Raw genomic sequence first — 25,077 nt, 5'->3', positions numbered from 1 at the left:
GTGACCCGTGCCTGTGGTAGCTGACACTTTTTAGGATGAATGCCAAAAGCAACAAAGCTAAATACAGAGCGAGTGATGAGTAGCTGTAAATTAGGGAGATAGAATGACAGCAAGTGATTCTGATGGTGGAGTACTTCCTAACACTTTTAATTACACCCCTTTAATCCCGTATCTCTCCATTTTATTATTTTTTAAAGTTTATTAGTTGACCTGTTCATTTCTTTGTTTAGTTTCTCAAAAGTTACTCAAGAGGAAAGTCTTTGAGGAATTGATAACCATAAAATTCCTTCAAGAATTTTTTAATAGAAAATATTTTAATTGTGAAAAGGACTAAAACCCATAGGATTATTTAGCATCAAACAAGTGAAACTGAATAAGTTAACAATGAGTGAAACAAGCACCTGATGAAGGTTGCTCAGCACTTTTCAGCCCTTTGTTGGGATGAGTAATCTTAAGAAGAAATTTAGCAACATGAAAAGTAACAAATGCGACATTACTGAAAATACTTCATAATTTTAAATGTGCTATGGCATGTAATTGAGTTTAACTGAGCAATATTCATGAATACACTTTATATGTATAAGAATAATAGGAGTACTCCCAGTTACAATCAATGATGGTAAGAGTTTTGGTAGAAAGATTTAAGTCTCAAAGCTCTAGACAACCTTGTAGCTTATTAAAGGCAGGCTAAGAGATAATATTAGGGATATTTGCCCCCCGACACCTGACACATCTCATTCTTTATAGTGCTTCCTGTGTTTCTGTGAATTTGGGATCCTGATAGTAAAAATACTGGGTTTTTTCTTGTTTTGTGTTGTTTCTTTTTTTAATTAATTTTTAAAATGTTTGCATGTCCTCTTGCAGACCCTAGCATTCCTACGAGGACACTGAAGTTGCAAAGAGGTGATCTGAAATTTTTTGTACCATATGTTTTTGCACTTTCTATGTAGCTGCTGTAATTAAAAGTTTTGCTGTAAGCAGTGTTGAGGTTGCATGTCTCTTCCACAAATAAGCAAAATGTTTCTGAAAAGGCTGGAAGCTGTTAAAGGGTCAACAGCAAATTGTTGTGTACCCAGTAACTTGGATCTGACATCCCTCCCAAATTGGATTTACTATCTGTCCTGGTACCTTTTAAGTCTAAGAGAGAAACTGTTGCCGAATTTTCTCCTGCTATATGTGAAGAAGCCATGCTTAGCTTTTTGGCACTGTCTGTAAAGTGAATATGGCTTGCTGGTTCAGTGGGGGCCATGGAGGAATTGCTAGACCTGTCTAATGGTAAAGCTTAAGAGAAGTCTAAAAGTGAAAGAGACTTCGTGACTAAAGGGTAATGGGAATATTTAGGAAGAGTTTGGGTTTGCACAACTTATTTAATGAGGGAAACAATTTGTAGTAGCAAATGTTGTAGAAGGCTGACTGCCAAAATCAGTTCTAATGCAAGTTTCATGTTTCCTTCTAAAAGATTGAAAAGAATCAAGACTGCAGAGTTACTTGTGATGAATTATATTAAATGCAGTGAATGCAGCTTAACAAAGTGAAGTTGTACATAACTCATTTCATTGTTATTTAATTATTTTAATCTATACATAATATGAATATTTAAAAAAATCCTGACAGAATACACAGATTCAGAGGTGCTTTAAGGGGTTTGTGGGAACAAATGCTGAATTTGATGTAAACTGAAGACCTGGAAAAATAAAAATCATTGTCAGTCAAATAGTAGAGGCAAAGGAAGGTCTCTCATATGCTTTGCTGCTCAATGTACAGTAAGTAACTTACAGTGTCTAGTACATATATAGTAGGTACATTTACTGTTTTCTGCAACTCTTACCTGTTCAGGTTCTCTTCCTGTGCTTTCCAAAACCTGGTCAATTGCAGTTCATAGTCAAACCTGTGCTTAAAACCCAAAAGATCTCAGTAATACGTGTGGGAGTAACTGCTGAGTATAACACAGCCACTTCTGAAAACTGTGTCAGACTTCAGAATCCTAAAATGTTAATCATTGGTGTACTGGATTTAAGTGACTGTGGTAAAAATTTATAAATAATCTGAAAGAAGAAGATTAATTGGACCGTGTGTGGGGTTTTTTTCTGGTTCTATCACTGTGTAAAGACTAAGGAACTGGTGGATGGTGGGTGTAAGTGCTTTCCAGCACATTTCCTTTTCCAGCTTTACCTGTGTCATTATCTTTGTTGAAGTTCACATGTTGGCAGCTGGGAGTGCGGTTCTGGCAATATTTTTTTTCACTGGCAAAACTTATTTAAGAAACTTCATTCTTTCTTGCCTCTCATAACATTCCTGTAATTGTTCGTTGCCTCCGTAGTTGTACAGGGAGTTGTATGGGGGCTGCGTTGTGGTGACTGAAACGATTCCAGGGATTTGATTTACGGTGAGGCCTTATGAACAGCTGTTGCATCAGTGCAACTGAGAAGGCAGCAAATGGAGATGGGAATTTTCAAAGCCAGTTGTCTGAAAGTTGGCAGAGTTATGCCGACTTATGTTCAGATTATTCTAACATTTAAGAGAGAAAAGACTGGTGGTAGAAAAATAGTGTATTTTATTAGATATGCAGATATAGCTGGAACAAACGGATGAGCTGTCAGGCAGGTAAGTTGTATAGTCTTTGGTAGGGTTTCACTGTTGTTCCACGAGTTGATGTTAGTATATTGTTTCTGAGTTTTATTATTTAATAGTTGTTCAAAATTTAATTTTTCCTGTTAAACAACTGTTACAGGCCTGATACATATTGGTGTGTTCTACACATCCTGCCCATTTTAATGCATAAAATTGAAGTTGTACCCGCTTGGCAAACTCAGGAACTCAGGGTAGTAAGAGATGCCACAGTGAATTTAAAAGCTGTTTTGTCAGTTTTGGGTAACTTTTCTGTAAATGGGAAGTTTTAAAAACAATCATGTTGATTTTCAGTTGTAGATTCTTTTTAGTTTAAATACATTGTTGAAATTATACTAATGTATTTATTACCTAAGCTCTGTTTAGAATACATTGATAGTCTGGGTTTTTTTGCACTGAGTAAACTGTACTTCAGGAATCTTCATACAGTTTTAAAACACTCTGAGCTAATTCTTCACATAAGTAGCACTGGCTACAGAAGATTTGAAAGGGAACACTGGTGATGAGGTAGGCATCTGCTACCCTGTGACTGAGAGTAGCTAGTTGATATGGCTTTATACAGACAGCTATCAGAAACCTCCCACTTGGGCTTTCATGCTCATGGGGGATTTCAGCCATGCAGATGTCAGCTAGGAGAGCAATCTGGCATTGTGTATGCACTTTTGGTACCTTGTGAGCTGTGGAAATTGGTGGAAATTTTGTAACACAGATGCCAGAGAGACTGGTCAGGGTTAACTCTTCACTTCATCTGCTGCTTTCAAGTAGGAAAGAATTGTGACCAGTTTGGTCATACGTGGGAGGCTGGATTTCAGTGACCAGAACGTGATTGAGTTGCAGCTCTGGAGGAAGGCTGGGAAGGTAAGCAGCAGAGTTAGGATCCTTTGATTTATGGACTGCAGGTTTTCACTTACTCAGGAAATTGGTAGGTAGAATTCTCTGTGTAACAACCACAAAGAGGAAGACTGCACAGGAGAGCTTGAAGATTTTTAAAGAAAACTTAAAGATGGGTCAGGAATGAACCACTCCACAGTAGCAAGAGGCCTGCTTGGCCAAGCAGGGAACTTCTCAATGAACTACAGTACAAAAAGGGAGCATACAAAAGTCCAAATAAGGACAGACAATGGAAGTGTAAAAGCACAATATGGTGTGTAGGGGCAAAATCCCTAGCCTCTTGTCAGAGTGCAGATCTTAAGTCTGGAAGGACTCTGATAAGCTTGAGAACTGTGTCATGGGTTTAATCTGTGAAAGTTGAAAAGGAAGTATGAAGTTCTGCCTCTGGACTAAAGTTTTGCTATGTGCCACTGTAGACTGGGGAGGGACTGGCTGAGTAGCAACTTTGGTGAAAAGGCTGTGGGGTTGCAGTGTATGTCTAGTTGAATATGAGCCAACACCTCATAGCAATTAAGGTGAATCATAGGCTGGACTACATTAGAAGCATGGGCAATAGCAAAGGGAGAGTTCATCTCTAGCACTGGAGGGGCTCTGCCTGGAATCCTGAGTCAAATTGCAGGTTCCATATTTTTAGGAGATAATGAGAAACTGATGGAGTCCACTGGAGGGTTACCAAAATTGTGAGGGACCTAGAGCACCTCACGCTGAAGAGAAGCTGAGGGATGTGGGTTTGTTTGTTTTGCAACAGGCCTAACGGAGGAGAAATCTGTTGGCAACTTAACAATTATAATTACAAAAATGATTAAGTCTAACTCTATAGCAGCAGATAATATATCAAAAGGCAGTCATCACAAACTAGGGTCTGGGAGGCTCGAACTGGACAGTGGGACAAACCTTTTTGTTAGGAGAATAGTACAGCAGGGGAAGAGGTTGGCTAGAACGGCTGTGCAACATCTGTCCTTGAAGGTTTTTGAGATTCAGTCAGACAGAGCCATAGCTCATCAGATCTTGTCTTGGAGGTTAAATGATGTTGAGCAGGGAGTTGGAGAAGATCACCATTATTTCTGAAGTGTTTTGGTAATTGATGAAATGGACATCTTAGCACTTCTTTCACATGATAAGTGTATTATGAAGAGATATTCTGAAATTTGTATATCAAGTCTATGGGAGATCATCATGCTATTAAACATTTAAGACTGACTTTTCACATCATCACACTTTTGTAATTGAGCACTATCAGACTCCCTACCTTCAAGGTATGCTATTGACCCAAACAAAAAAAAGCTCTCTGCTAAGTAAAGATTGTAAGCTTTCTACACGATTGGATGTCAGATAAGATTCCATGCTCATGTTGTTGATTTTCTACTAATGCAGAAAAATGAAGGAAAAGATTCACTTCCTGGAGTAAATACCAATATTTTGGTTTAATGATGCTTTGGATTTTGATTAGTAAAGACAATCATTAGCCTAAAACAGACAATTGAAAACTCCAGCGTTAGCTTCAAAACTAAAAATTAAAAAAAGAGGAGGTCTAACAAGAATGTTGAGTAGAAATAGAGTAGTATTCAAATTTTATGTTTGAAGTAATTATTTTGGTTTCTTAGAGGAAAAGACTTGAGGTCATGAAAAAGGGCAACTGGAGTGGATTTTTTTTGTTAGATTGGAGATAGGTTTTTTTGTGTAAACATTCATCTATTTTGACAGCAGCAGCTGTCAGTCTGCAGTGTCCTGTCGGCAGCAGCTGAGCTTCACCTCATCTATATGTGAAAGCAGTGGTGGTCAAGGAACAAACCTAGTGAGTGCAGGGAATAGGTTTCTATCCCTCCTACTTATGTGTTTGGGATGTTGCCAGTACTGATATGTGATGCAGAATAGGTGACAGTGTTGCTCAGTGACTGTATAATATTTGCAGCCATAAAGATAGCCAATAAGAGCTGCTATGACATGAAAGAAATAAGTTGGCTCTTCAAGAATAAGTGAGGGTGGACAATCTTTTCTTTTTCTTCATGGAAATATGCTGGATAAATAACAGTTAAAAGAATAGGGTTTTTTTCCTCCTTTCCTTCACTTTAGAATGAACTGAAGACCTGGAAATATACATTTGAATATAATACAGATTTCAGACTTTCCTTTAACAGGTGTGATTTTCCCACGCAGAAATTCATATTAGCGGAGCTTAGCACCTTCACAGTTTTAATATGCTCTTGCTGTTGTTGGCTTTTGAAACCAGATGGATAGTCTGTGTACAAGTGAATGTGTAATATAACAAGATGATTGTTAGAGTCCATTAACCTCACATATTTTCAGGACTAAAGTAAAAGCACAGGGTGTTGTTCTTGCAGGGGTGCCCTGCCAAAGTGCTTTTCCAGCCTCTGGCTGCCTCCTCGGCATCTCAGGGGCTTGGAGCTAGAGATGCTGCCTTTCTATTCAGTAGCCTAGGCCACGGTAGACTGAGTGGAAAAAATAAGCCTGCACACCTGAAGAGCCCTTCCTTCTCAGTTACTGTAAAAAGCAGATATAGATATTGATATTGTTTCTGTCTTAAAGTGTAGGTCTAAAGAAGAGAACATCAGGTTCAGTGCACTGCAGTTACTGTGCATGTTCGAATTTCCATATTGCCAGAGGTGCAATTCACACCTTTCTATTCCAGATGCAGGAGAAAGAGCTCATTGCATCTATTGAGGCTGTTTTCATATCTGCTTTTTTTCCCAGAGTCTCTTCAGAGTCCTGTTATTGAGTCGTGATCTTTATGTGCTGCCAATTTCTGACCCATGTTGCATGGGCTCTTAAAAGACCTGCTTTCTCTGTATGTTGTCTGCCCCGTGAATGAGATGTCCCCCTTACCTTTTGGGTTCTGGCTTATTTAGTGCTTGTCTTGTTTCAGTAGCCATACCTCTTTGTGTACCTTGGGCACTGTCTCTCACTGTTTTCCCCAAAGACTGTAGTATCTAAGATTACTGTTTTCTGGGTGGGAAACAAGAAAGCAGGAGGATATCTTCACTGCTTGCCTAAGCAAGCCTTATACAGGCTACAAAGTCTCCATCACAAACTCCTGTGTGTATAGCCCTTGTCTGCAGTAGTGTGGTAGTAGCTTGTGAGATGGATTGGAGTATATAGGCTATTCCATAATTTACCACATAGTCAAATAATGTGGGATACGTGCTCTCAAATTATGAGTCTTGCTGATTTAATGCCAACCATTTTACTAAGAAGACTGTTATCAGTTCCTTGCCAGTTGGTGAAATACTGGAAAGAGCCTGTCTGGAATGAGATACCTGTTCGAAGAGTTTGGAAATGCAGTGGAAATGGACTAACCAAACATGAGTTTTTAAACAGGTACAGAAGAAAAAAATTGAGACAAGAAAATGCAGTCCAGGTGGAAGTGTGTGATAAGATTAGTGGGCTAATCCTTCCTGTGCTCATTTAGCTAGGAAAATGGACTCTCCTGTCTTGGTTTATTATTGCTTGAAGTTCTGTTAAACACTGCTAAAATTTTTGCTTTCTGGACAGATGCAGGCTGGAGGCAACATCTGTCACCAGGCAGCAACAAACCTATTAAAAGATGAATACCCTGACTGTATCCTAGGGATTTTGTGGGCTCAGCTCTCACCACATCTTACATATAGTTCCCTCCCAGCCCATTTTTCGTGGAAGTTTGTAGAGTCCATTGATGGCTGGAATACCTGTGGGATTTTTGGACATAGTTAGATGTACTGGTCAAGGGTTAGCATGCTAGGGATTGAGATAAATACCACCTGAAGAGATAGATTTTCCATTTTTCACCTAGACCAAACTCAGTTGTGATTTGTTTTTTTTTTAAGGGAGTGCAGGAAATCAACTAAAGCTTTTCAGCTTATGTGCTAATAGACTGAGTAACTGAGATTCTGTCCTGTAGTTGATATCATCATTCCAACGTATTGAAAAAGTCTGACATCTTGTTGTTTTGGCATCTTGTCCCTACTGTGTTTTGGAAGACTGTGTATGCACGAAAGAGTATTTACAACTTGAGCTGAGTTGATTTCAGCTAGGAGCTAATTAATCATATATTCTGGTCTCATTGCATGTTGACTGGGGAATGGAGAGAAAATAAACTGTCACTAATTTCCTAAGAATATGTAAGGCAACCTGCTCTTTTTAGAATGTTAAAATTCTTCCTAGCTTTTGCAGGAGGCAGTGAGCTCCTAGGGTGTTTTCATCAACTTGGAGACATTTTCATAGAATTATAGAAGGGACCCACAAGGATCATTGAGGTCCAACTCCTGGCCCTGCACAGAACACCTCGAGAATCATACCATGTGCTTAAGAGTGTTGTCCAAACACTTCCTGAATTCTGTCAGGCTTGGTGCTGTGACCACTTCCCTGGGGAGCCTGTTCCAGTATCCAACCACCCTGTAGGTGAAGAACCTTTTCTTAGATCTCCCCTGACACAGCTTCATGCTGCTCTGGTCACCACAGAGAAGAGATCAGTTCCTGCCCCTGCCCCTCCCCTCATGAGGAAGCTACAGATTGCAATGAGGTCTCCTCTTGGTCTTCTGTCCTCCAGGCTGAACAAGCCAGGTGACCTCAGCTGTTCCTCATAGTGCTTCCCCTCATCCCATCACCATGAGTGGCCCAGATTAGAAAGGTGTGGAGGCAAAAATGTTGGTGCCCTGCCATGATCCTCTTTAGCTGTTCCCCGATGAGAAAGTGATTGGAGCTGCAGCAGAAGAAAGAGAAAAGGAGAGAATGCTTAGGCAATAATAGTTTTTCTTACTTTAAAACTTAGAGAAATGGGCAAAACACTAGGAGAGCCATAGACTAGATATTACTCCCTGCAGTGCTTGAGTCTGTTGTTCTTAAATTTAAGTGACTCTTAATTTAAGATATGTAACAGTTCCCAGAATGAGGGCCAGGGACCTAAGCTAATGCAGAACCTTCTTTTGGAGTGAGTTTGAATGCATCACACTGAAGAGGGCATAGTACTCTTTGGTGCATTTGAAATGCAAATTCAGCAAAGGCCAGAAAATTAGCTATAGCCCAAGACAGCTACCTAATTCTTAGCTTAGCCCAGCTCTGTCCAGGACCATCCCACCGCTGGGCTTTTGCACAGATCAACCAAAGAAGGGTTCTTAGCTCTAGCATGGAAAGTGGGAACTGCTTGGTGCTGCTTGCACTTAGGACCAGGGATGAATTCTTGTTCATCTTTTATATGGCAATACTGCTGTTGCCTGTCTCCCACTTTCTGGCAAGCCATTGGAGCATTGTATTGTTGCATAAAATGTGGGAACAATAACCAGCTTACTATCTTTTGCCAATATTTTAGGGAAAAAATGGGACCCTGATTATTTATACTTCAGAAGCAACAGAAAGACCCATGTTCAGGCATGTATGTCAGGTTGTGAATCCCAGTCTTGGCAAGTAAAGCCCTTCAATGTGGGAGGAAATCAGCTATAATCCTTTCTTTACTGCTTACTGTTTGTTACTGTAGGTGATTCTCCTCTGGCTGCTATAAATCTAAACGTGTAACCTTTCCCATGGATTGTGTGAGTCATGTGAGGACCTGGGGATTCTCAGTCCTGTGAGATGAGCAGTAACATCTGGGTGTGATGGAAGAAAATGGCTTTTGAGTGCAAAACTACAGTCACTGCTAACTGAAAGGAGAGCTTCTGTGTGTATGGAAGGAGTTTTAGGTACCTCTTTATTTGGACAAGTGGCTTCTTCAGCATTTCCCTTTCTGGTTCCAGCATTTGTCTTCCAAAATGTTTGACTCCTTCCACAGTGCTGTAGACTGAGTCCTCTTGGATAGAGTAGGACAAGGGGCAGATCTACAAGAGAGTTTTTAGAGTTGGATCTTGTTTGTGATCTCTGTACTTTATACATCTTATTTTTGAGAAAAGCACAAGCACAAAAGACAGTTCCAAAACTTGGCCTCAGTTCATGGAAAGGTAATGTAATCAGAGTGCTGTGGCAAAACTACACCCCTGTGCAGCAGTCTTACTCCAGTAATCCTCTCCATCCTCATGCACGCACTACAGTGTCTATTGAGCACTGGAGGTGGTGTTATCTTCAGCACCAGTAATGGAAAAAAAGGTCATTTAACTAGAGTAATTTTAGTTTCATGGTGCTTCTGAACTCATTTATGTAGCCCAGATTGTCTCTTGAAAAAAATAATCTTCAGGTTTGTTACCAGTCTACAGCTCATTTTCTTGGGATTTGGGTGTTGTGCTGGTTTTTTGTGTGACTGCTGCTGCGTTGGTGCTCACCCATCCTGACTGCAAACTAGTTTTCACTTTTGATTTTCACAAGAAAGAAAGAAGAAATTTAATTCAAACCTATGGCTGCAGAAAGATAGATAAGACAGGCAGATCATAGTAAGAGACCAGTAAATAAACTGTCCAGATGCTCTAGGTTTGGCAAAATCCAGAGCAAGAAATGCTTGAGACGTCTCAAACCTTGGAAAGGTGCCAGGTTCTGCAACCATGTAGTCAGGGAATGCAGGAAGAGCCCACTGGCATGAATCTGTCATTTTGTACTTCCAACGGATACTGTTTCAGGCTGCTTGAAAGCTCAGGAAGATCATCACCCTACAAGTGTTTCTCACTGCTAGTTCTGCAGGCAAATGTGCTGATGATTTAATTTCAGTAAATCAACAAGGGGGTTCTACACTGATCTTGAATTCCGTACAAAGTAATGTATGGTTATAACAAAAAAACCAAAACAGTCAAGGAATATAAATTAAATGCAAATTGTCCAGGTACCTGATCTGTGGAAAAGCAGCAGAGCCTAATTAATAAACACAAACACATTAGAGGCTGCTTTGTGAACACACAGTCAGCCTTACCACAGCAGGCCTATGTTTTTAATTTTAAGGACCTTAGGCTCTAAGAAAGTATCTGAAGTATCTGAGAACTAAAAGACTTCTTTTCTTTTTTTTTTAGGTGATACTGTCACTATTGGAGATGTGTCTTTTAAACTCAAAACACCGAAGAACCCAGAACTTGTTCCACAGAACTACAGTAAGAATCTACTTTCTTTTTGAATGAGGTTCAAGACTTTATTCAGAAAACTTCTACTCACTCAATCACCCCATAGACTTTACTGAAATTATCTAAGAAATATATTTTGAAAAAGCAGGAAATTTGGAGAAGGCTGTCTTTGCTGAGTATATCTCTGGTCAGCTGATTGTATAGGAATCTCTGAATGTAACTTGTTCCACTGGTCAGTAGGATAGTAAAAGGATCATTTGTGTATGTTTAATTATTTTGTTGAAAAGGGTTCCTATCCAGAAATTACTTCTAAAAATAATCTCAAATTATTTGGTCGTAAAACTGTGGCAGTTTAGAATTATCATTCAATTGCATTGTAATTATATGTCCTAGGAGTTTGGCAGACGTATGGTGTTTTTCTGCTGTGATATTTAGTATTCCCAGATTGTCATGTTATTGTTGTCAGCAAACATACAGATCTTCGTAATCCATCAGAGTTAATGAGAAGTCAATTGCATAGTGATGAAAAATGCTGTCAAATACAAAAGACACAGCTAGTTACACACATTAACAATGCACATACATGCACTTACAAATTAATTCGCATTGTGTTTTGATACATAATTAAAAATGTCATGGATCTGCAGCCATCCTTATTTCCTGATTGTTGATTGAGAATACATGCTTCTTGAGCTTTTTCTTTTGCACCATGGATCAGCAAGTGAATCATGCTTGTGTTGTGGCATTTCGTAGTACAGTACAGGAAAATGTTTCCTGAGGATCCAAAATGATCAGTTGCTATTTTTTCAACACTTTCACATATAGGCTGCTGGATGTCCAAAATGCAAATTAAAAAACACTCACCGAAACCTGATTTTCCACTCAGATAAATTTGCAGACCAAAACCAAGCACAAGTGGCATTCTGAAGGGGTATGCATGTCTTATACTATGCATAGACAAGGATGAGCACCAAGAACTCCCAATTACTGTCCTTGCTGGGCTTGAAAAGTTCTACAGATGAATAGTGAGTGTAGCCATTCACTTGAAGTGGATTTGCTTTCCAGTATGTCTAAATTAATTCCATGACATTTTGACTCAGACACCAAGAAAACTGGGGCACTGGGTTTTCTTTGGTCTTTTAGAAAGATGGCATTGATAATATCAACAAGGGACTTGCCACTGCACACCTGGCAGGATGGCAGGTAACTGCTGGGAGAAAGAGATTGAGGGCAAAAGGGATGTTACAGGTGTACAGGGAATGCTGCTGGTACAGTGTCAGAAAGGGCGAGAGCTGCTGCGTGAAAGTTTATGTCATTTTCTTGGACAATGGTGCTTCAGTTCATCAGGCAGGCATTAGGTGATCCTGCTTGAGCAGGAGGGTTGGACAAGATGACATCCAGAGGTCTCTTACAGCTTCAACTGTTCTGTTGTTTCTGTGCTTCATGATTTTGAAAGGTGCCATCCCAACTGTGGGATGGTAGACCTATGTTGCTACTGATATGTTTGTTTCTTACCACTATTCTGTCATGCAGCATTTCTTCTGAAATATTTGCCCTTTGAGAGGTGTAGCAGAAATATAGAGTCATAGAATGGCTTGTATTGGAAGGGGCCTTTAAAGACCATCTAGTCCAACACCCCCTGCAATGAGCAGGGACATCTTCAGCTAGATTAGGTTGCTCAGAGAGCAATACAAAGAGGAAGGTTTGGTTTGCTTTCAGCCTGACTTATGTGAAATCTGCCATTAGTCTGGTGGGCCAGATCACTGATCTGCATCTGAATTGTGGGCTGCTTAATTCTCATACCCCAGTAGGCATCACGCTGTCACTTCCCTACCAGGTGATCTAAGGTAACAAAAATTTCCAATGCCATGTACCAGCTCTTGCTGTTACAGGGTAGCCTATGAGGAAAGGGTTTCTTTTTTAGACTGTAATGACAATTCCCATACCTCATGAGTTCCCTGGGAATGCAGCCAAATGGTTGAGAAATGCTGCTCTGTATTATTACTTTTCATATGCTGCTCTGTATTACTACTTTTTGTAGCTCCTTAAAGGATAGATTTTTGCTTTTCACCCTTTATTTTGTATGCTTCTTTTCTCATTTTGATCACAAAGGACATCAGTTGTCTATGCTAATGACTGATGTGATCCATTTCACTTATTTATAATTCTTGTAGATTGTTTTGCTTTCTGGTTTTGTTCGCTGTACCGAATGTGTTAATTTTAACAATGCCTTCCCAGTCACTATTACATGTTTTGTTCAATCTGCACTTTTCAGCAAGGTAAATGTTAACTGTAAGTTACTCTAGCAACATCTCTTTCTGAGAAGGTAAGAGAATTATAAAAGCATTTGGAAGAATGAAAGGAGAAATTTTTGTAGTTAATGATTATAAGAAGGAAAAAGTGGTTGAAAACTGATAGCAAAAAGGTTATTAAATATGGAACTCTGCAGAATTATGAGATCTTAGCTAAAATCTGATATCAAAACAAAATGTAACATTTATTAGAACATATATATTATTTTGTTTCTTTTCGTAATCATAACTGAAAGGAACTTGTGTCATGCTTGGGATACTCTTGTTAATCAGTATTGTACTGACAGTAGGATTACTTAAGGTACAAAACTTTGCTTGTAAACTTAACTTAGGAATTTTTTTTATCTCTTAGTGTTCAAGTTCTTTGGTAATGTTACTATGGAGAACAAAGTTATATTCCTGAAGTGAAGTAGGTTGTATTCACTCCATATCGAATATCATCTCTTTATGAGATACTTAGAGAGTATGTGCATTACTTAACACATATTTTTGTTCTTTTAAGAGTAGTTCTTGTTTTTCTATGTGAATGCTGTAGATACAAGTTGTTTTGGTGTAAAACAGATGAACACAATTTATGCATTTATGTACTAATTTATAAACTGTCATATATTTTGAATTTTTTTGTAATTAATATTACATTTAAATGAGAAAGGTAGTTACATGATTTCTTTTACACTAAGACTAGAAATAATTAGATTATTTGTTAAGTGGGAAATATCCCTGAAAAGGACTCAGACATTGCAATGGTTGTAGTGGAGTAAGAACTAATAGGAGGGAATTGAAGCAGTTACAGTTCATTTATTAGTATCGCATATGATATTGTTTTCTAGCCTATCTTTTGTGTAAAATAAAATGTTTCCGCTTTTTTCTTCTGCCACAGAAAAACCGTGTTAAAATGTGGTGCTGTTGAAAGTGCATATCTATAATTTGCAACAGATTTTAGGGATGTTATAACTTATTCTTAACTCAGCATTATTATTCTAGGCTTAAAAATAGCCTTAAAAATCTGAAGAAATCATAACACAATGAGGAAGGTAAATGTGTTAAGTACCTACAAAACTTCACATTTGTCATTTTGTCACATAATTGCTACAAAAAAATGTGGGTTTTTTGTATTACCAAATTAGATTGATTTTTAACTGATTTTTGCATCTTATTATATTTTGCAGAAACAGATAGGATATGTATTGCTGGTTGCCCTATATTTTCATGTCTTTGCTTTTCAGGTTTTATGCTAGATACCTAGCAAGTTCTGTATGAAATATTCCATTTTATGTGTTAATGTGAAATATTAATTTGTTTTGCTGTTGTTGACAAATGGCTTTTTCTCGGAAGATGATAATTAAAGGTACATAAAATCTGAATTCTTTTTAAAGGTGACAAGCAAAAATGAGTCATACACAAGGGAATTTTATTAATGGGATTTCTGTCATAACTGTCTGATACATTCTAGAAAGAGGGCACTTATTTTTGCACTGCTCGTTCTTTTATCGGTAAAAATAAACCCTATATTTTAAGTCTCACCATGCCTGAAAGCACGATTGTATCTTTAATTTTACTTTGGAGAAATTTTGTATGAATTTCTGTGATAGTTTAGATCTAAAATTGAATTGCAAGAATGCACATTAATTTTTTTTTAATGTTGAATTCATGTCAATGGACTGCTTTCCTTAATGGTTTCTGGAAATGTTATGAAAATGACATTTCATGTATTTATTAATTTTGACAAAACGATTCCTAAAACAGCTCTTCCAGGACACTTCGTTCAATGATGGCGAATCCTCATTAAGACAGGGAAAGGGATGTTCTCTTGCAACAGGGCTTTGCTGCTCTGTGAAGGTGCAAGTGCATTTGAGAGACTGTAGTTATGTTACATGCAGCTGCATTGAATTGTGCAAGATTAATTTCAAACAGTGCATGGTTTTGTGCCAGACGTCCTGAGTCTTAGCGCCCTCTTCAATGTGTGATCAAAAGGGACGTGCATGTATACAGGGGATTAAGTGAGAAATTCTATTAGTTTTTTTTCAGTTGAAATATATGAAACAGTGATTGTCGTGAGGAATTTAAACAGAATGTTTGTGCATATAATAATGAGATACAAAGAAGGTAGCACTAAATGGATTTCTGTGCTTGAAATTGTTCTACTGTTGAGGAAATTGGGATTATTTCTCTTTAATAGGCTCAGTGGTGTCAGCAGTTTCTGTTTATTTATTCTTCACCGAAAGAGTAAGATGGCTCTGTGTCCTTTTCACAGGATGGCGTGCACCACATACCGAAGCCAGGACAAGTGTACGTTCAGTTTTTGCTCAGAATAGGTTCAGATTTGCACTGAAATATGTGTTCATTCTGCTCCGTGCTAACTTTACATCTGAGTGTCAGAGTGCAACACATTATAGAGACAGGTTGTATTGCAGTATGACTGTAATGTTGTGCTAACAGAAGATTAAGTCATTGCATAGTTCCTGAGGTTAGCTCAGCTGGTTTAGGGCATGGTGCTAATATCACCAAGGTTACGGGTTTGATCTCCATATGGGCCATTCACTTAAGAGCTGGACTGCATGAGCCTTGTGGGACCCTTCGAACTCAGAATATTCTGTAAGTACTTCATTCCTAGCCTCAGGGAAGATGTCTTCTGTTAGAGATGGTGATTATTTCAACACTACATTTCACGTAGGCTTCCAACTGTTATTTGGGTGTTACGACCTCATCCAGAATCTGAAATGGTGATCTTTTTGTCAGTAGAGCTCTGAACATTTTACATCATTATCCCTGTTTTTTCTGTACTGAAAGTGAGGCACGGGGAGATATGGGGACATGGAAACCTGCAGCAAAGGTCTAGGTGGAGCTCAGAGAATCATGTGCCTCAAAGCAAGGTCAGCTGAATCTGAACCATTCCTGAGAGATGTTTGTCATCCTTGTTCTTAAGATGTGATGGTGACATGGATTTCAGAACCTCTCTGCACACTTTGTTCCAGTAATTAATGATTCTTTTGTGACAAAAGCTTGTTCAAATACCTCATTTAGGTCTTTTGAGGCATACTTTTAGTTCCCTTGGATCTTGTTTTGTCTAGCATAACCATGATATACAGATAATTTTTTTCTTCGTGGTGGTTCTGTCTTGCATATTGGAAAACAGTGTGCTGGTTTAAGAGTTAACCAGCAGGGGAAATGAACCCAATTCAAAGGAGAGATTATAAGTCAGAATAACAATTTATTAAAATAATACAGTAAGTACAATCATACAAACAAACAATTGGTCTCAACCCACAAAACCCAAATGTATAACCCAGTACCCTGGGGCATGAACAAAGTGGTGTTCCTTGGGCCCCGCTTGAGTCCAAAGTAAAGGGAGAGGGGAAGAACCTGCTGGTGGGAGAGCTGCTGCAGTCTGGCCAAAAGTGGTGATTGCAGTCCAGTGGTGGTCTAAGTCTGGTTGAGAGCGATGAGCTGCAGCCTTCCTCTGGATCCCATGAGTGGGTTAAAAAATGTTCCAAGACTCCAAGATTATATATCCTCCAGTTCAGGCAGGAATGTTCAGTGCTCCCCTCAGGGCGGGAAGTTCCACAAAGGGTGTGAGGACAAGAGCATCCTCCTATCTCACAGGCCTCTTAACACCTAGTTTGTAGCCTGAGGAGTCAGGCTCTATGGGCAGAGGGTGCGAATAGTCTATTGACAGCAATAGTCTAGTTTCTGGGAAATGGAAGGCTATAGAATACACAGTTTTGGGTTACACCCACCATGATGAACTGATCTCAGCTGTCCTAACTAGGACAAACAGTTATTTATTTTCTGAACTGAATTCCAATTTATTTTGATAATTTTTCTTGCTTTTTTCTAGAATCTCTCATACTTTTCAGTGCTGAACTGAGCAGTTGCACCTTAAAGCAGACACAGTATGTCCCTCCAGTGGGAGTCTGAGCTACAGATAACTGCTCTGACTGTGTGTTTCTCTATGAGTTGTACATCCAGCTAAGAATAGTTTCATTTATTCCATGTTTATGTGTCACTAGGAGAAACATAGTCTTCTGAATCCCATTCAGGGTTTCTTCCAGAAAGCTATTTGGTTTTACATGTTTCCTTTATATTATCTTTTAATTTACATGAAGAAATATGATTTATCTATGTAGAACTGAAGCAATCAACTCAGAGGAATTAATCTATGAGTTTATGGTCTCATCTAAGAAGTAAATTCCCCCTTTTTAAGCCCCTGCAAAGACTTGCAATTTATTTCCTTACCACCGCAAGAACAAAAATTTTTGGAATGAAGACAGTTTCCATGAAAAATTTATGAGGAAAAATAGTATTCCAGTGAAAACTGTCTGTGATGTAACTGCATTATAAGACTGAAAAGTCTTTGGGCTCTGTGCATCACCATAAAATGGGAAGAGCAGCAATGTTTTACTTGCAAAGTGCTAAATGATAGTCACTGAAAGGAGACCACATAGAAGTGCCTCCCTCTTCACCTTGGCCGTGCTGCCTTCTCCACTCTCTCCTGGCGATCTCACTATCTTTCTTCATTGTCCCCCAGCCTGAACAAGCTGTGAAGTGAGTCTCAGTGAGCTAATTTAAAAAATAAAATTAAAATTCCCTTTTTGAAATGTGTTTATGTTTTTAGACAAAGACCTCCCTCCTTTTCCCCTTTTTCCATAACTGTATTTTATGGCAGCTGCCCCCTTGCTGGATGTACTGCAGACTGCTGTGGACAGCTAAAGGACCCCCTCGGTATTCAGACAAGATCTTTTTCTTGTCATGAATTTTTTCCTCTCCTAAAAAAAAGGAGCAATTTTCAGACTCTGAGCATGCCTTGTAGTGAAGGTTCAGGGTATGCAGAGGTCTTCTTTTATCCTGTTGAAAATTATGTATACTTTTCTAAGTGCCTGTTTGTTATTATGTGAATGATCAAACAGGGACACAAGTTCTGCTGTATTTTGTACTACATTTGGAATAGATATTTTTGGGAATCAGTTCACTTAACTGTCTGAACAGTGGGAAGAGTTAAGGTGACACCTTATTTATGGGATTTCTTCTGTAGCTGGGACACAAGGACTTGCCAGAAGATACTGTCTTCTATCTCCAACAAATCTTATGGCTTCAGTGAGTGTAGCATCTGCCAAGAATTTACGTATGAGTGAACCAGAAAATTTCTGAGGTTAGCATAGCCATTTCAGTCTTGGTTTTATCAAAAGCTGATTTGTGGATCAAACAGGAGCAGCTGCTGTGTTTGCTTCAAAATCTACCTAAAACATTTTCTACTTTTCTTATTTTGGGGATTTCTCCATTCAGCTTCAACTGCTCACTTTACAAAATGTTTGTGCAGATTCTGCTAGGTACTGTCCTACTTATCACATATTATGAATCAATAGAATGCAATTTCTTTTGCTATCTGTCCTTGGTACACAGGAATAGCAAATTGTAGCACCAACTACTCTCCTGCATGTGCCAGATGGTGTCTTAGAGAATACACTGTAGAGGCTTCCTATGCACTATCCCGCAGATTAAGAATGTAACTATTTAACTACTGCAAATCAGCAGAGTGCCACTAAACAGATTGTTCAAACCCAGTTTGCATTAGATGCTATGTGACTCATTGGATAATTAATAAAAATTGCTGTAATATACTTGCTGATGCTTTCCTCAGTGAATTTGCCTTATCTTCTAAATGTCGTAGAAAATGGTTACATGATACTTGTAGTAATGTTGACATATGGTTCCTGAATAGAGAGGAATTCTTTTTCAAGTCATGTTAGAGAAAACTTAAAAGCCTTGCAATGCAGAGAACACAGTACAAGTAGTCTAAATATATATAAATGATATACAAGATACTGCGTATGTACATCTAAGGTTGCTTTTGAAAAACTACTGTGCTTTGGAAATAGTTTATGTAGCATAGACTGCATGTACAAAGAAAATGTTACATGATTTTAGAACAGCATAGCTGGAAAAATGAAGTAGGCTTAATATCTGGAACAATGTACTGAACAACTATTATAAAAATACACTAGAGGCACATTGGCTTCATGCAGGTAGAAGTAATAACGAATGTTAAATATGTCTTAAAATTTTTGGTAGCTTTAAGATAATACTTTTTGTTTGTGTGATGCTTTTCAAATTTGCATACTTGTCCAGTAGCAGAGTTTGGACAGAGCAGTTCTTCTGGTGTGATGTATTACCCTTTATTTCCCAAAGAATGTATCTAGTAGAAACTTGCCTTATTTTCTTGAAAATCTTGTAGAAAGGAAAGGATTTATTTGCATTTGACCAGTTGCGTGTGGTACAATGTGCATTGCTTTTGGAATACAATACTGCAGTGAAGAAGAAAGTATTTTGCATTCATGTTATCTTACTATACCATATATGAAAGCTAATCCTGGGCATGCTCATGACAGTTGTTTAGAAAACAAAACAATAAAGCAAACCTGGAATGTTAGTTTACAAATTAATCTGACAACCATAATGTGCGTAGGTAGATTGCTCACCTGTGTGCGTATGCTATTCCTGTTCATATTGGTGGTCAGGATAGTGTAGATTTCCTTGCAAGTAGATGATTTCGCATGGCTTTGCTGAGTGCCAGACCAAAGACCAAAACATTCAGTTAAAGTTTTTGTCAGAGTTTTCCTTAGTCACCTTTATGCTTGAAAAATCTTTCTTGAATGTCACACAGTCATTTAATGCTGTTTCTGTGATCTTACAAAAATGAATTTTAATTCTGGTATGCAAAGTGAACTGAACCCTCTCAGAACTGAGAGGCACTACTTCTTGCTGTCCTTAACTCTGCCCTGCACGCACTATTTCCCCTGTCTCAGGAAAGCTTAAGTAGCACTGAACCTTGTTTTTTTAAATGTTGGCTTCTAATTCCAACCAGTAATCGCACTGAAAAAAAGTTAAAAAACCAAATATTAATTTGGAGATTTCATTACCTCTTGCTCCTTTCTTTCTGTGCTTCAGCATCCCAGTCACCACCCTTGAGCCTCCAGCTTCAGACCATCATTAGTCTTGTCAGATTGTCCTGAAAGTAACCATATACATACGTGCATACATTAGTCTCCCTCCTGACTTGCTTATGTTCGCCTTCTCTTCCTGCACTAGTGCTTCTTGCTTGTGGGTGAGAAAGAGCCAGGCTTTGCTGGGGGATATGTGAAGGACTGTTCTGGGAATATGACGCCCCTCCTTCAGTGTGCTCTTTCTGCATGATGATTTCCAGTGCTGCCAACATTTGAGTGCATATGGTAAAGGCTTTAGTTTAATTATAATCAGGTTATTGCTTTTTAAAATAATGAGTTTTATATTTCTTAATAGAAGTAAGCAGATCTGCTTTGAGTTGTTTTTTATGATGATTTTGGAAGCTATATGGTATCAATGTAGTGATACGGCAAAGTTTGCATTTCCTTGGTAATTCTGTGGTTTATTGTGTCAAAATATAAACAGGAATGAGTTGTCTTTAAAAAAAATAACAAATTAAGTATGTCCCTGATTACTAATCTTTGTCTGGCACAATCACAGTATTTTTTTCTTTTTGAAGTTCACTATTCAAAAAAGCATTGGGATATAGGCAGGATTAATATTTTAAAAATTATTAATAATGTATTTACATTATATTAACTGATGCTGAGAAGTCCACTCAACATTGAGTAATAAAAACATGTCTTTATGTTAATTAGTTTAATGTGGATTAAGAATCAGCATTTTTTTCTGTTTTATGTTGGTTGTTTTTTTGAAGGATGAAGTTGTGCAGACAAAAAAGCAGTGGGTAAGATAGCTGTGTAAACTTATATGTGAATTAAATGGTCTAGTATAAATTCTGTGTGGAATTCTCTGCTTTTCAGCTATCCAGCTTTAGGACAGAACATCTTTGTGTCTTCATTTTATTTTTGAAGACAAGAACAAAAAAATGTGTGAATGGTCAGGTATCTAGCACTTTTCAAAATTTAATAATGTGTTCTTATCTTTGTGTTTCAAAGTGACAGATTCTCTGGCCCAGTCTGTAGTCCACCATTTAAGATGGATAATGCAGAAAGATCTTCTTGGCCAAGATGTCTTTCTTATTGGGCCCCCTGGGCCTCTCCGGCGATCTATTGCCATGCAGTATCTGGTAAGTATGTTGGTTTAAATTCTTGGAGACATAGTTATTAATGTCAGTTAGTCATTCCTATACTAGACAAGTGGTAAAAAGTTAGTCCTAGAAAATCTTACAGCAAGCTACTTAGGAGGTAAATAAGTTTTTCCATAAATGTGCTTTCCAAAGTTCAATTTTCGTTATAGACAAATAGAAAGTACAGACATTTTAATACATGCTTTTCTGCTTAAACTCCAGGGGGAAAAAAAATGAGTTGGAAAACTGTGTTACCATATGCTATCACAAATGGAGAAACAGTTTGTTCTCGGCATTATGTATGTTAGAAGATTAAGATATCTGCCTACTGTTACAGACAACAAATCGTTTTTGCTTCATTACATAAAAAAACAAATGAAGGAAAGGATTTAGTAAAGAAGTGTTCTGAGTAACATTTGGGAACAGTTATTATGAGTGATTAAAGTAGATGCATGTATGATCCTCTCTTGGAATGTGGGAAGGACTTGCCTACGTCCATCTGCATGAACCATGGGAGCAACATGTAAAATTTCTCATTTAAAAAGTCAGTGCCCTTAAATGATCAGGAGGAGAGGGTTGTTTGCCCCCAAAAGTGATGTGGCTAGGACTTGGTCTACCATGAGCTGTAACTGGAATCTGGTTGGGCAGAGGGATCGCAAATGGAGGTGTGTAAACAGTAGTCATAAAAATCAGTCATTCCTTTAAAAATCAAAAGATACTGATTCAAATACTAACTCTCAGAGGTAAAGCATAAAAGAGAAAGCTGCAAGATTTGAACTATGCAAAAGAGAGAAAAGATTTCTTAATTCAGCAAACCAGATGTGCTACTCGATAGCTTGATGCATTCCTTAAAAAAATTAGAAGAGTTTGGTATAACCTAAAAAGAGGACTTCTAACACCTGATATCCAGGCATGGGACATAGAATGTGTATTGTTATTTATGCCACTGATTTTACGCACTTGAGATCTATTAGAAAGGCTGCAGCTTACTGATTCAGTGCCATGCCAAAAAACTATGGGAAGGCTGGTCTTTCTGTGTAAGCTGATATGTGCTGTGGTGCCTTTAATGAAGATACATAAGCCTGGAAAAGTTTTATCTGCTGTTACTGAAAGCTTTTACTATGTATTCATATACATGGGGCTAACTGTTGAAAAAACAGTCTGTTTTTTTCCTTTAATTAAAGAAAGTGCAATTTTATCTACCTGCAACATAAAGGACTTGGTGGCTTTGTAACCAGTAGGCACTGAGAAAGTGGAAAGGAAATAATTTTCATAGGGTTTCATATCTTTGCTTTATTCTTTTCATACAACTATAGTTAAAAGATGCCTCACAAGAAAGTTCTGTTAAATCAGTGGTACCTTTAATTGAGGAGTAAGGGCTAAGAGCATGTCATCATGAGTCCATTTCCTAAGCAGAATGCATGATAACCCAGATATGGAAATAGCAGGAATATCAGTTAAATAAATATCAGTTAAAAAAACATGTGTTTTTTTATTTTTATTCATGATTTGCAGATGCTGGTTTTTTGGGGGCCAGAACCAGAAGATTAACTTAAAGAATTTTACAGATGTTCAATGGAAAGAATATATAGCTGGTTATTTTGGTTTTGGGGAAAACAAAAGTTTATTGAGCAGAAATTGAAACCATTTTGTTTGAGGCAGAACACGCTGTAAACATTTTAAAAATAAGAGATATTAGATTTTTTCAGAGTTATTTCAAATCAGTGTGCTGCTGCCTAGAGCTCTTTTGTACAAATGTACCATTAGGCCTATTCTTAAAGTTTACTTACTGAGGTTATAGTCTTACTTTTGTAATAACTTCAATCTGTTGTCCATAGGAGCTAACAAAGCGGGAGGTTGAATATATTGCACTGTCGAGGGACACCACAGAAACTGACCTCAAACAACGACGGGAGATCCGAGATGGTAGTGCTTTTTATCTTGATCAGGCAAGTTGCACTCATGTACCACCTGATAGTTGTTTACAAGTAGTTTGAAGGAAGTAATGGTTTATATGATGAAAAATTAATATATGGATTGATATGTTTCTAATGCAAGTAGAAAGTGTCTTGCACTCTTGATCTCATGATTATCGAAAATGTTGTCTCTACCCAAATCCAAGATTACTCTGTCTCATAAGAGTACTACCGGGTTGATTTAGGCAGACTATTTTTTATATGCTTCTGTAACAACAAGTAAGATCTATTCTGTGCAAGTTAGATCAGAACTACCCTTGGTACGTCTCTTCCCCAATCCTTGTAGCGCATTGAATGTATTTCTGAAATTAGTCTTCCGATCTAGTTTCATTGCAAAAGAGTCTAGTTCAAGTGTTTCAAACAGCTCTGTGTTTTGAAACCCAAGCACAGTAAATGGAGGCAACTGGGAGATATGGTTTGAAAGCTCACTGCTGATGTGGACTAAAATAATGATTTAAACACTCCTATCATCAGTATTGCCCCAGATCAGTAGCTGATTTAGTACAGCCATAGAGTGACTTGGGTTAGGTACGGTTTCTCTTCATGAGTTATCAATGGCATGTTTCCCTTCTGATTATGCAAGTAAAATACATTTCTGTCTCAGTGTAAAGAGACTAAAGTGTTTTGCTAAGGAGGATGAGTTATGAGGTAGACCAAACTCTTCTCTCTCAGCAATTGTAAATCCGAAATTAAGAGGCTCCAATTGAGGAAGTATGGAAAAAGGAAGAAATAACAACGTTTTATTAAAGGATATATCTATATTGACAAAAACAGTAACAGAACACAAAACCAACTAAGCAATAATCCTGTACCCAAAAGTCCCCTTCAAAAAGGAAACGGTCTGATACTTCTCTGTCCTCTAGCACGATTCCAATCACGGTTGGCAGGAGCGCTGTTGGATCACTGGAGGAGCAGAACCTGCAGTGCTCGGTGTTGGTCAGCAGGGGGCGCTGTTGGGCTCTGGCGGCCACCGCGTGGGGGCCCCGGATCATGGGAGAAGCCAAAATGGAGATCTCCTTCCCACCAAGGAGGACAAGGGGAGAAGGGGAAAGAAGGGCAGTTTCTTTACCACGAAACTCACGTTGTCTGTGGCTGGCTGCGGTCGGGACACCCCCCTTTCCTTGACGAGCACAAACTCTCTGATGAATTCTGAGCAGATTCGGGCTGGAGACTGGGCAGTGTGAAGGCAAGCCGAGGCCGGAGAGCAGCCAGATGACCAGGTCGAGAGCAAAACGGCCTCAAAGCTTGTCCAACACACACACACACCTTGACTCTGTTAAGGCAAAAAGTGAAGTGTCCCCCGTTTGTAAGGAGAGGAGGAGAAAAAACTCCTCCCCTCTCCCTGCAGTTTTTTAGAAGGGCTATTAGCTGGGAATGCAGGTCTGCCAGCTAGTTCTTTTGTATAGTTAATTACCCCTTCTTCCTCCTTGTTCAACATCCTTCTCTTACAGTGGGGACAGGGGAAAGGAAAATTTCTGCTTGGATTTTTAGAAAAAGTAAACCTGTGACAACTTCATATGAAATGTCCATTTTCCTAGATACCTAAAATTTTTACACAGATTAGGCTTCTAATTATATAAGGTGGGTGAATTCCTCTGATGTAGTATGAACTTAAATGTGTTATCTAAAACAGTTTTCAGTTGGTGATGCTGTAGAGGTTAATGATATCACCATCATACAAGTGTTTGTGAAAGAAAAGATAACCTGAAAGCTCTGTTCTCTGTTTTAAAGAAACATTTTCCTTTTTTTTCCCTTAAATTCCTGATGATCTCTTTTTCAGCCTCCAAATTTTCAAGAAACCTTTAAACAGACTTTGTTGAAACCACGATATATGACTTTGAGCAATGGAAGATCTTCAGAATGAAGAATTAATAGCTAATCTAAATATATATTTTTTTATTTATTTCTAGTAGTTCAGATTGTCTCGTGCTTCTCTGGAAATGTGAGGATTGCACAATATGAGATAATTTGAAGTATTTACTGTGGATTAAGGCTGTGGCTTCTCATTTACCAGAGGATAAGAGCACTTGTGTAGGTTGTGGGATTAACTCCTTGACTCATGTTAGCTCCATGACTGTTTGCTGTTATGGACAGCCTTATCCTCACACTTGCTATAGGATAGTCAAGGTAATTTAGTGTAAGAGCATTAATTAACTAACGTTTGTAAGGGCCACTGGGGCTGTACTGGGGACTGTAAGAAGCTCACCAAGATGTGA

At 38.3% G+C, this 25,077-nt stretch overlaps 1 protein-coding gene and 1 long non-coding RNA gene across 3 annotated transcripts in view; one reads left to right on the top strand and one right to left on the bottom strand.

The window, feature by feature from the left end:
- Positions 1-25,077, top strand: part of VWA8 (von Willebrand factor A domain containing 8) — a 186,372-nt gene that overhangs the window by 1,318 nt on the left and 159,977 nt on the right. For both annotated transcript variants that reach the window (XM_064645638.1, XM_064645639.1), the window contains exons 2-4: positions 10,437-10,514; positions 20,755-20,885; positions 22,724-22,834. In XM_064645638.1, the coding sequence (XP_064501708.1) occupies positions 10,437-10,514; positions 20,755-20,885; positions 22,724-22,834 (320 nt within the window). The remainder of the gene's footprint in view (positions 1-10,436; positions 10,515-20,754; positions 20,886-22,723; positions 22,835-25,077) is intronic.
- LOC135409738 (uncharacterized) lies at positions 5,836-19,947 on the bottom strand. The gene is made up of 5 exons (XR_010428341.1): positions 19,714-19,947; positions 19,273-19,356; positions 11,105-11,258; positions 9,193-9,323; positions 5,836-8,215 (listed from the first exon to the last, which is right to left on the bottom strand). It is a non-coding gene; the product is annotated as an uncharacterized LOC135409738 (long non-coding RNA).

The sequence above is a fragment of the Pseudopipra pipra genome, chromosome 2, assembly GCF_036250125.1.
Source record: "Pseudopipra pipra isolate bDixPip1 chromosome 2, bDixPip1.hap1, whole genome shotgun sequence".
Lineage (NCBI taxonomy): Eukaryota > Metazoa > Chordata > Aves > Passeriformes > Pipridae > Pseudopipra > Pseudopipra pipra.
The sequence above is the reverse complement of the archived record's forward strand: the minus strand, read 5'-3'. Positions and strand labels throughout refer to the sequence as shown.